The sequence below is a fragment of the Mobula birostris genome, chromosome 11, assembly GCF_030028105.1.
Source record: "Mobula birostris isolate sMobBir1 chromosome 11, sMobBir1.hap1, whole genome shotgun sequence".
NCBI lineage: Eukaryota > Metazoa > Chordata > Chondrichthyes > Myliobatiformes > Myliobatidae > Mobula > Mobula birostris.
Window position 1 is genome coordinate 93,932,391 of NC_092380.1, and position 13,136 is coordinate 93,945,526.

Here is a 13,136-nt window from a genome sequence, read left to right on the forward strand (position 1 = left end):
AGTTTCAGATTTGTTTTTAAATTTTCATTCAACATTTCAGGGAAAACTTTTTTCACTTTTCATATTTCTTTTTTTAAAGTTAATGCCATATTTTGTTATGGAAATACTGGGGCACCTTCCGGGACTGCCTGGACTCTTTGCGACCTGCACATTTAGTGGCACACTTAGGTATGTACACAGCAATTTTTATTGGAAAATCACTCTCTCAAATAGCACCCAGTTATGGATTGTGAGCCCTTTGCAGTGATCTTGGTTTCCTTTTTGGTCCACAGTACAGTTGCTGCCAGTATTAATGCTCTTGCAACAGTAACATATGAAGACCTCATTAAACAATGTTTCCCCAATCTGTCAGACAAGATGAGCACTTGGATCAGTAAAGGCTTGTGTAAGTACCTTCAGGATCTATCAATTCATTACTAATGTCGATCTCAAGCTGACATAATTTCACCCAGACATTCTGAACTACCTGTCTCTCATGTGAGCTGATTAGAATTATTTTGTCTCGTAAGAAATTCTTACTGTCTTTGCTCTCTAATTTCTGGTTAATACGTTATGAACCATGGCTTGACCATTGTACTGCTGATTTTTTGCTTAATACAAAGTTAGTTTAAATCGACGTGGTACAGTAATAAAGCCCAACCTGAAAATCTATCTCCAGAAACCACTTTGCAGGATCAAAAATTAGGTCTTGGCTTTGTCTGTCTATATTCTAGGACTTTCTAAGAGGGTGACAGGGATTGAACGAGGAAGCACATCAAACTAAGATGGCATCTCAATATTTCTCACTTAATTTTTCTAGTACATTCATCAACCAAAATTTCAACGCAGTTAGACTCTATCACCTTTATTATAAGTTACATAAAGACTCATTCACTCCTTACTCCTGTGTTCATGTACCACCACTCTCTCCAAAGTCAAACATGGCTCAATTTCTAAATTTTTATTCTTGTTTCAATTTTTAATATCTCTACAATCTAAAATTATGCAGTCCTCTGAGATGTCCATGTTCCTTCAACACTAGCCTCCTCAGAAACCCCAACTTCAAACCTCTCACCACTGATCACTTACTGCTTTATACTACCAAGGACCTAAGTTTGGATTCTCTGCACCAGATATTCCTACCTCTACCTCTCCCCACCCACGACACCTCCTTTTTAATATTGATTAAAATCAACAATTTTACCCAAGCATTTGCTCTTGTGTCTTAATATCCCGCATAGCATGATGTCATTTTTTTCTGGAAATTATCTTTGTGATGAGCCTTGTCAACTCAGCTCCATGCTAACGTAAGTTGATGCAATTATGATTATCACTTGTCAGAATTGCAAAGGACATTGTTTCCATACTTAGTCTGAAACATTGTTTGGCTCTCTCAGCTCACTGGGATGCAAAAAAACTAAGGTAAAAGGCCGTGAAGTTCTTCATTAAGGAATAGTGCAGGAATGTTGAAAGTTCAAGATTTTTCTCTTAATGGTAATGCATAGCTGGCTTCCAAGCCTATTCATTTTCTGTCTCAGTGGTCAACATTCCTCCCCCTCTTCTGTGGTTCAAGACATGACCAAGAAACAAATTTGTGTCAGATTAACACCGGAGCTGCAGAAAATCTGGAAACATCTACAACATTGCAGCACCTATGGAGAGAGAAGTAACAGTTAACATTTCAAATCAAAGACTCATTAGAACTAGGAAGGAGAGCAAATAAATTAACTCTTCTCTTTCTCAATTCTGATGAATGATCATCCATCTGAAATGTTAACTCTTTCCCAATCCACAGATGTTGCCTGAGTGTTTCCAATTTCTTTTTCTTTGGATTTGTTTTAATTATTCTGGATAGCTGGCACAGACACAATAACCCAAAAGTTTTCTTTGATCCTGTAAATTTTTATAGAGGCATATGAAATAGTTGCTGTTAGCCAGGCTATGGATTTACACCTTGCGTGCCTCGCTTCATTTCAGTCATTCAGGGCGTGGAGCATATGACCATTTCACACACCAACTGGAAGTTGTCCTCAAAAACGCCTCCAGTCAGTGAAAGACTAAGGAGTTCTCAGAATGTAAACGATGAAAATCTAAAGTGTGGTTTTCATAAACAAAATGATATTCAGGACATATGCCAACATTTTGCTCAGTGGTAAAGTACTGACATTCACAATTTATGATTTCCACCATGAATACTGTAGACTCTAATCTCCATTATTAACACTGTTTTACAGGCATAGTATTTGGTGTTCTCTGTACATCAATGGCAGTTGCAGCATCTTTGATGGGAGGGATTATTCAGGTAAGTGCAGTGCAGTAAGAGGCTTCCCTTCCCACCACCTACTTATCTGGCTTCTTCCCCCTTCCTTTCCAGTCCTGATCAATGTCTTGGTCAAAAAATGTTGATTCTTCATTCCTCTCTGTAGATGCTGCCTGACCTGCTGAATGTCTCCAGCCATTTTGTGTGTGGGACTAAGAACTGGGATGTTGATTAAGCCAGACAACTTATTACTGGTGGACAAGAAAACAATGGGCAAAGTGCTATGAACTTCCATGACCCTATAGTCTATCTATTCATTGTTCTGATAAAGATACCTTCCCAGTTTTACTGTGAACCCAATGTCTCCATTCCTCGTCTGTTCTAGATTGTGCTCCAACTCGATGTGTCTCTTTTCCAATATAACCCCGTCAGTTTCATTGGACTCCTCAGAGGTTTTGTGCTTCATTCACTATACACTGGGGATGCAAAGTCAATAGTATGGTGGTGGCACAGCAGTTAAATTACTGGTCTAGTACTGATCCTCCTCAAATTACATCAGTCTATTCCATGTTTGAGATTTGAGAGGATTCCGGCACTGAAAACGTAACTTAATCCTCTTGAAGAAAGCAATACCATCATCATAACTAAATATGTTCTCTGGCCCAGGTCTTTGGAGCATCTTCCAGCTAAAACACCCAGGTACCTGGTCAGGTACCAGGTCAGGGTGGAACATTAACATTAACTTAACACACTCCTCCCCTACCCTGTCACCGTTAATGTACTCAAATCAGGCCTATCAAGTACTTCAGTAACTTGAGCAACAAACAATGTGTTGGAGGAACTCAGAAGGTAGAGGAAAGTAATTGTTAATGTTTCAGGTTGAAACCCTACATGAGGACCAAGAGTGAAGAGCAAAGTTGGCCAGTATGCAGATTCCAGCATCTGCAGTCCCTTGAGGTTTCACTAACAGTTTGGACAAGAGATATAACTGTGACAAAAAGCAGAAAAACAAAAGAAATACAAATAAAGGAAAGAAAAGAATTAACATTTCAGGTTGATTATTTTTCATCAGAACAAGTTAAACATAAACCTGCTTTAATTTGTAGAGAAAATTGATGGGTGAAGACAGAAAATGGGAATTTTTGTGATGAGGTGTAGACCAGAAGAGATTGATTGACACAGGGGTGCCTTCTGAGAAAGGATGTTGAAGACTTGTAGCTTATCAGCCAGGAGAGATGGAAATTGAACTAGAAAGCAGTGTAGTTCATGGAAATCTGAAATAAAAGGAAGATGTTGGAAATACCCTGCAGATCAGGCAGCTTTTGTGGAGTGGATGCGGCTGATGATGACTTTCATCAGAAATGGCCTGTTGCGATACAGATGTCCAGGGCAAATTGTTGATGTCAATGCTGAATCATGCTATCGCTAATATGTTAGCTGGAAAATGAGTTGCTGTTCCATGAATGTACAGTGGACTTCATTGAAGAACGAGAAGAGGTCAGCAGAAAATAGTGAGTGAACACAGGGAAATGGCTACAGGAACTTGTTTTTACCTGTACATTACTGTGGAGAGGATGTTTTCTGCAGTGGAGTGTAGGACCAGATGGCACAACCTCAGAATACATGGACATCCTTTTAGAGAAGAGATGAGGTGGATTTTCTTTAGCCACAAGGGAACGAATCTGTGGAATTCATTACCACATATGGCTGTGAAGGACAAATCATTGGGTGTACTTAAAGCAGAAGTTGATAGCTTCTTGATTAGTAAGGGCATCAAAGGTTACAGGGAGAAGGCAGGAGAGTGAAGTTGTGAGAGATAATAAACCCGCCAAGTTGAAATGGCAGAGCTGATTGGTCTAATTGTGCTCTTATATCTTATGGTCTTTGACTTTCAACTACAAAGTACGTAAGTACAGGTCGACCTTCTATAATCCAGCACCATTGGAACCTGAGGAGTGCCACATTATTGAAAATGCCGAATTACAGAAGGATCACATTAAGCAAAAGCTAACCGCCTCATCATACCTTTAAAATAACATAGGATTCAAAGGTTCATTTAATGTCAGAGAAATGTATACGATATAATCCCGAAATGCTTTTTCTTCGCAACCATCTACGAAAACAGAGAAGTGCCACAAAGAATGAACGACAGTTAAATGTTAGAAACCCAAAGCTCCCCTCCCTCCCGCGTGTAAGTGGCAGCGAGCAACAATCCCCCCTCCCCAATGGCAAAAAATAAAGCGCATCCACTACCAGCACTCAAGCGTGAGCTAAGCAATAGCAAAGACACAGACTTGCAGTTACCTCAAGGACTACATTGCACTCGCAGTTACTGAGGGAATCCTCGTTAGTTTCTTTTCCTCCGCTTAGTAATATGCTTAAATTCAGCGGGTCACCATGTCTGATTGAGGTCGGACGTAGGCAGAAGAGAATGGAGCACTGACCGGGCAACGCTGGAGGGCGGGTGAGAAGGTGGACCGACCCAGCGCGCACCAGCTCCCCCACCACTGGCGGGCGAGACAGGCGGGTGTCGGGCAGCCGCACCTCACGCAAATGATATTAATAAATGCAGGAAAACAAGCAGGAATTGCCTGTCTGTGCTTACAAGAGCGCGCCAACATGTGAACAGATCTAGTGCAACCAAAACAATGCGCAGCAGATTGGTATGGTGGCCCGGAAAATTTGAAATTACAGTTGCGCGGAAAATTTGAAATCAGTGCAGATTATTGAAGGAACCGGATTACAGGTAGTCGAATTAGTGAATGTCGACCTGTACTTCTGGTATGTGCATCTGGGTACAAAAACAGTCATGAAAGAAATTACTACTGAACATTTCTTATGAGGTAAAGCTCCTGGCATCCTCATGTTCTGTGGCAATATAACTGTGCTAAATTGGATGGAGTCAAAGCAGACAGTTCATACCGGCATATTCTATGGATCTTCAGTAGAAGTACACACTAGCTCAAGCTGTAATGTCATTACATAGCACATCTCTCAGTCTGAATTTACATAAACCAGCCATGGTTCAAAGAGGTGTCCAGATGGACAAGTTGAGATCTGGGAAAAGTGGGAGTGGGATGCAGAAGTAGTGTGAGAGGGAATTGAAAATTCAGAATTACTGATGTAGGCGGAGAGGTCAGAATCAGAATTAGAATCAGAATCAGGTTTATTATCACCGGCATGTGATGTGAAATTTGTTAACTTAGCAGCAGCAGTTCAATGTAATACAGAATCTAGCAAAGAAAAAAAATCAATCATAATAATAAATAAAATAAATAAGTAAATCAATTACAGTATACGTATATTGAATAGATTTTAAAAAAATGCAAAAACAGAAATACTGTATTTTTTTTAAAAAGTGAGAAACATAGAAACATAGAAAATAGGTGTAGGAGTAGGCCATTCGGCCCTTCGAGCCTGCACCACCATTTATTATGATCATGGCTGATCATCCAACTCAGAACCCCGCCCCAGCCTTCCCTCCATACCCCCTGATCCCCGTAGCCACAAGGGCCATATCTAACTCCCTCTTAAATATAGCCAATGAACTGGCCTCAACTGTTTCCTGTGGCAGAGAATTCCACAGATTCACCAATCTCTGTGTGAAGAAGTTTTTCCTAATCTCAGTCCTAAAAGCCTTCCCTTCTATCCTCAAACTGTGGCCCCTCGTTCTGGACTTCCCCAACATCGGGAACAATCTTCCTGCATCTAGCCTGTCCAATCCCTTTAGGATCTTATACGTTTCAATCAGATCCCCCCTCAATCTTCTAAATTCCAACGAGTACAAGCCCAGTTCATCCAGGCTTTCTTCATATGAAAGTCCTGCCATCCCAGGAATCAACCTGGTGAACCTTCTTTGTACTCCCTCTATGGCAAGGATGTTTTTCCTCAGATTAGGGGACCAAAACTGCACACAGTACTCCAGGTGTGGTCTCACCAAAGCCTTGTACAACTGCAGTAGTACCTCCCTGCTCCTGTACTCGAATCCTCTCGCTATAAATGCCAGCATACCATTCGCCTTTTTCACCGCCTGCTGTACCTGCATGCCCACTTTCAATGACTGGTGTATAATGACACCCAGGTCTCGTTGCACCTCCCCTTTTCCTAATCGGCCACCATTCAGATAATAATCTGTTTTCCTATTTTTGCCACCAAAGTGGATAACTTCACATTTATCCACATTAAATTGCATCTGCCATGAATTTGCCCACTCACCCAACCTATCCAAGTCACCCTGCATCCTCTTAGCATCCTCCTCACAGCTAACACTGCCACCCAGCTTTGTGTCATCCGCAAACTTGGAGGTGCTGCATTTAATTCCCTCATCCAAGTCATTAATATATATTGTAAACAACTGGGGTCCCAGCACTGAGCCTTGTGGTACCCCACTAGTCATCGCCTGCCATTCTGAAAAGGTTCCGTTTATTCCCACTCTTTGCTTCCTGTCTGCTAACCAATTCTCCATCCACACCAATACCTTACCCCCAATACCATGTGCTTTAAGTTTGCACACTAATCTCCTGTGTGGGACCTTGTCAAAAGCCTTTTGAAAATCCAAATATACCACATCCACTGGTTCTCCCCTATCCACTCTACTAGTTACATCCTCAAAAAATTCTATGAGATTCGTCAGACATGATTTTCCTTTCACAAATCCATGCTGACTTTGTCCGATCATTTCACCGCTCTCCAAGTGTGCTGTTATCACATCCTTGATAACTGACTCCAGCAGTTTCCCCACCACCGACGTTAGGCTAACCGGTCTATAATTCCCCGGTTTCTCTCTCCCTCCTTTTTTAAAAAGTGGAGTTACATTAGCCACCCTCCAATCCTCAGGAACTAGTCCAGAATCTAACCAGTTTTGAAAAATTATCACTAATGCATCCACTATTTCTTGGGCTACTTCCTTAAGCACTCTAGGATGCAGACCATCTGGCCCTGGGGATTTATCTGCCTTCAATCCCTTCAATTTACCTAACACCACTTCCCTACTAACATGTATTCCGCTCAGTTCCTCCACCTCACTGGACCCTCTGTCCCCTACTATTTCTGGAAGATTATTTATGTCCTCCTTAGTGAAGACAGAACCAAAGTAATTATTCAATTGGTCTGCCATGTCCTTGCTCCCCATAATCAATTCACCTGTTTCTGTCTGCAGGGGACCTACATTTGTCTTTACCAGTCTTTTCCTTTTTACATATCTATAAAAGCTTTTACAGTCCGCTTTTATGTTCCCTGCCAGTTTTCTCTCATAATCTTTTTTCCCCTTCCTAATTAAGCCCTTTGTCCTCCTCTGCTGAACTCTGAATTTCTCCCAGTCCTCAGGTGAGCCACTTTCTCTGGCTAATTTGTATGCTTCTTCTTTGGAGGTAGTGTCCAAAGACTCAATGTCCATTTAGGAATCAGATGGCAGAGGGGAAGGAGCTGTTCCTGAGTCGCTGACCGTGTGCCTTCAGGCTTCTGTACCTCCTACCTGATGGTAACACTGAGAAAAGGACATGCCCTGTTTTGCAAAGCAGTTTCTGATTTTCCATTGCAAAAGGGAACTGCATAGTGGGCACCAAATGCCGTACCTTCAGCTGGAAGATGTACATGTCAATTGTTATTTCACCTTTAAAGTGTTTTTGGATATCAAGATGGTGGGGAGACAAAAGGTAAAAGGGCAGATGTTGTATCTCTTGTGCTTGTTTGGGAATGTGCACAGAGAGTGAATGAAGAGGAATTTCAGATGGATTAATCACTTCAGAATGCTGAAAGTGGAAGGAATGGGGTGGCATGTTTATTTATTTATTTGTATATTCATTTACAGATATAGTTGGGAATAGGCCCTTCTGGCCCAATGAGCCCATAATGCCCAATGACCCATTTACCTACTAACCCGCACATTTTTGGAATGTGGCAGAAACTGGAACACTCAGGGCAGTGTTCCCCAACCATTTTTAGCTCAACACCCCTCTAAAGCACTTTCATACTTGCCAATGCCCCTATTAGGCGCAATATATGTTTTGGTGCCCCAATATTGTAAAAACATGTCCACTATGTGCTAACATCAGAAAAATTATTCTACTTTAAATTTTTATTTGTCTTTAAACCTAGCTTACGCAGTACTTGTGCGCTGTACAGCAGCTTTGATCCTTGAGCTTGATGGTTGTTAGAAATAGTTGAAAGATCTGGTTCAAGTTGTGACAGCAAAATACTGAAGTCCCCACGGTTTCTGTTTTTTTTTGTGAGTATGTGGTTCTCTGTCCTGAAGCCTCTTTCAGCAAGGTAGGAGGATGTAAATACAATGAAGGGCAGTTTGACTCTTCTCCAAAGACTAAGAAACTTCATACCACAAAAGCCGACATTTTTGAACAGTATTTTTGCTACTTCAGTATTCTGAATTTTGATAATTTCTTCTTGCAAGATCTCTTCATGTTCTTCCATTTTGCAAAGAAATGGGTTAATAACCCATTCCAGAATTTCCAGATTGTTCAAATCCTTCAATCAATTCTGAAAATCCTTCTTCAGTGACTGCAGGTGTAAGCAGTACTCTTGCAAATCACCATCTGTGAAAAAGCATGCCATACTTTTCATGCAGGGAAACTGAGAAAATTCTTCTCTCAATGTTTTGCTTATATAGTTCCATTTTCCAATAAAAGTGGACACTGCACTTTTTGCCTGGACTAACTTTAAATTCTCACCCTGCTGTTTCATATTTAGAATATTCATTTTATCGTACAGATTGGCTAGGTATGCCACATCTCCATGTAGAAGTTCAGTCTTGTTACCAAGCTCTGTTGACTTTGAGTAAAAATTCAACCACAGTGTCAAAAAGATCAAAGAAACATCTTAAGCAACAGAATTTTGACAGCCAGCACACTTCAGTGTGAAGAAGCAAATGTTCAAACTTTTCATCATTATCTTGGCATAGCTGGTGAAATATTCTGCTATTTAATGGATGAGCTTTAATTTTATTGATAGCAGATATTATAAGATTCATGCTTGAAAAAAGTCACTGGCTCTGACATTTCTGGCTGCAAGATGTTGATGAAGAATTACACAATGGATTGCAAACAGACTTGGAATTTTGTATTTCTTATTTCATAATGCCACTAAAACAGCATGGTGACTTGTCATATATGGTGCTCCATCTGTTGCACAAGAAGTCATATCCTTAATCGGAATACTTTTATCCTCAACATACATTTTGAGCTTGCTGTAGATTTTTTAACTTTTTACAAAAGAAAACCTCTTAATAAAGTTTTCCATTTTTGATGTGCTATTAACAATGCCTCATTGTCTCACATAGTTGACTTATCCAGTTGTATCGCAAATTCCGCTTTTTGAAGCTCTAGGCACAGTTAATATTCAATATCTTCACTCATTTCATCAATACGATGAGCTACAGAGTTATTACTCAGAGGAATTGATTCTAAAATACTGGGATCTCTTTTGAGAACAGTGGTGAGCACTTCTGATACAGCAGGCTTTATGAATCATTCGTCAATTGTATGAGATTTTCCACACTTTGCTATCATTTTGGAAATGTTATAAGCTGCAATAAGACCACAATTATGGTTAATTTTAGCATTCTTGGCAAATAACTCGAGTGTGCAATGCTTTTAAAAGCTTCTGGAACTGAGTAGTACCATTAGTAGCCTTTTCAGGGTGTCTTTTATGAAAGTGTACCTGTAATCTTAATGTATCATCGCTTCCTTCAACAGTACAGTATTACAAATAAGACACATGGGGCATCACTGATCTAATGGGGATGAAATAAAATCATAGTCCAGGTATGTAACATTTTATTGATGCAATTTCTGTAGTTACTGTTTCTTAGCAGGTTTAGAATTCAAGGCCTCACCACCTTCAGACTCAAAGAGATTACACTATACATTTATCCATCTTTAGCGAGGCTAAATTAAGATAAAAAATTAACACAAACTGGGAATGACTATCGGATGTTGTTGACACAGCGAGTTAACATGGTTGGTCTGGTCTCATGCCTTAAGTTAGGGTCCCACTTACCGCCCTCCCCAAGAATTTTAAATGCCTCTCGATGACTTTTATTTCCCCTAATACCCCCTTAGGGCATGTAACCACCCTATACCTCACAGGATAGTGGTGGAATTGAACCAGGGACACTGGCACTGTAATATCATTACAGAATCAGAATCACATTTAATATTACCAGTGTATGTCATGAAATTTGTTGTTTTGCTGCAGTAGTACATTGCAGTATGTAGTAGTAAAAACTATAAATTACAATAAAAAGAATATATAAAAAATAAATTAATTAATTAGCGCAAAAAGAGAAGGGGAAAAAACTGAGGAAGTGTTCATGGGTTCATTGTCCATTCAGAAATCTAACAGTGGAGGGAAAGAAGCTGTTCTTGAAATGCTGAGTGTGTGTCTTCAGGCTCCTATACTTCCTCCTTGATGAAGAAGAGGGTGATGGGAAGAATGAGAAGAGTGTTCTGGGTGAGGGGTGTTCTTAATGTTGGATGCTGCCTTTTTGAGGCACCACCTTTTGAAGGTGCCTTGGATGCTGGGCAGGCTCGTGCCCATGATGGAGCTGATTGAGTTTACAACTTTCTGAAGCTTTTACCAATCCTGTGCAGTAGACCCTTCATACCAAACTGTGATGCAACTAGGTAGAATACTCTCCATGGTATACCTGTAGAAATTTGCGAAAGTCTTTGATGACATACCGAGTCTCCTCAAACTCCTGAAGAAACATAACCACTGTCATGCCTCTTTGTAATTGCATCAATGTGTTGGGCCCAGGATAGATCCTTGGAGATGTGGACACCTGGGAACTTGAAACTGCTCAGCCTTTCCACTTCTAATTCCTGGATGACTGGTGTGTGTTTCCTTGACTTCCCCTTCCTGAAGTCCACAATCAATTCCTTGGTCTTACTGACGATGAGTGTGAGGTTGTTACTGTGACACTGCTCAACCAGCTGATCTATCTCTCTCCATTTTCACTTCCATATAGTCTCTGGTAAATAAAATTGAAGATCTAGGGTGTTGTATCAGAAGGACAGTTGTTTCATGGAATCTTGGTTAACCCCTGCCATTCTAGACACAGTGATTTAAATTGACAGGTTCATAATACACCACCAAGATAGGACTGTTGAGTCTTCTAAAGTCAAAGATGGAGGTGTATGCTTGTTAATCATTTCCTTGTGGTGTATAAACATAGCAGTGCTGTCCCAGTCCTGTTCACCAGACCTGGAACACCTCGCGATCAAGTGCCGGCCAATTTAACTACTGCTGGAGATTTCAGCGATCATTTTAGTTTCTGTGTACATCCCATCTCAGGCCCTGTTAAACAGGCTCCAGACAATCTGAGCGATGCAATCAACAGGCAGGAAACATCCTGATGCTTTCCCCAGCATTTTGGTGGATTTTAACCAGGCCAGCCTGAAAAAGACTCCAAATAATTATTAACAACAAATCACGTAGTACCAGGGGAACCAACACTCTGAACCACTGCTAACACCACGCTCAAGAGGGCATATAATGCTATTCCACACCCACACTTTGGAAAGTCTGATCACCTGGCTGTACTTCTACTCCCTGAGTATAGGCAGAGACCGAAGACTACAGCACCATAGTGAGGACCAGGAAGATATGGACAAGGGAGGCACAGGAGCGCTTGCAGGTCTGTTTTGAATCAGTGGTCTGGACTGTATTCAGGGATTCACTTTTGAGTCTGAATGAGTACACCACAGATGTCATCAACTTTATTAAAACTTGTGTGGATGAGTGTGTGCCTATGAGAACGTACTACACATATCCAAATCTAAATCCATGGATGAACCAGAAGGTTCATCATCTGCTGAGGACTAGATCTGTGGCATTTAAATCAGGAGGCCCAGGTCTGTACAGGAAAACCAGGCATGACTTGCAGAGGGCTATTTCAAGAGCTAAGAAACAACTCTGAGTGAGGTTGGAGGCAACATTGGATGCAGGTCAACTCTGGCAGGAGCAAAACCCAACATTATGAATGTCAGTAATACTTCACTCCCAGGCGAGCTCAATGCCTTTCATGCTCTCTCTGAAATAAAGCTATGAGGATCCCTGCAGCATCCGGTGACCCTGGGATCTGTCTCAGAGGCTGATGTCAGGCTGTCTTTCAAGAGGAGTAGCCCTTGAAATGTGGCAGGCCCCGATAGAGTGCCTGGTAAGGCTCCGAAAATTTGTGCCAACCAACTGGCGGAAGTATTCAAGGACATTTTCAATTTTTCACTGCTACAGTTGGAAGTTTCCACCTGCGCAAGAAGAGTAGTGTAACCTCCCTTAACTACTATTGTCCAGTAGCACCCACATCTATGGTGATGAAGTGCTTTGAGTGGTTAGTCATGCATAAAATCACCTCCTGCCTCACCAAACATCCGGACCCATTACAATTTGCCTGTCGCCAGATAGATCTACAGCAGACATGATCTAATTAGCCTCCATACAGCCTTGAATCACCTTGACATTACAAATACCTATGTCAGAATGCTGGTTATTGACTGTAATTCACAGTTTTTTTTCTATATTATCATGTATTGCATTGTATTGCTGCTGCAAAGTTAACAAATTTCATGACGTATGCAGGTGATATTAAACCTGATTCTGCTTCTGATTTTGATTCCTGTACACCTTCTCAACAACATCTGAAAATCTGCCAACAATAGTTGTGTTATCAGCAAATTTATAGATGGTGTTTGAGCTGTGCCTAGCCACAAAGTCATGGGTATCGAAAAAGTAGAGCAGTGGGCTAAGCACACATCCTTCAGGTGCACCAATGTTGATTGTCAGCGAGGAGGTGTTATTTCCGATCTGCACGGACTGTGTCTGCTGGTGAGGAAGTCAAGAATTCAATGGCAGAGGGAGGTGCGGAGGCCCAGGTTTTGGAGCTTTT

At 41.1% G+C, this 13,136-nt stretch overlaps 1 protein-coding gene across 4 annotated transcripts in view; it reads left to right on the forward strand.

Annotated features, from left to right (window-relative positions):
• Window positions 1-13,136, forward strand: part of slc5a12 (solute carrier family 5 member 12) — a 61,697-nt gene that overhangs the window by 27,741 nt on the left and 20,820 nt on the right. For all 4 annotated transcript variants that reach the window (XM_072272717.1, XM_072272721.1, XM_072272719.1 and 1 more), the window contains 3 exons: window positions 80-168; window positions 273-385; window positions 2,214-2,281. In XM_072272717.1, coding sequence (XP_072128818.1) covers window positions 80-168; window positions 273-385; window positions 2,214-2,281 — 270 coding nt within the window. The remainder of the gene's footprint in view (window positions 1-79; window positions 169-272; window positions 386-2,213; window positions 2,282-13,136) is intronic.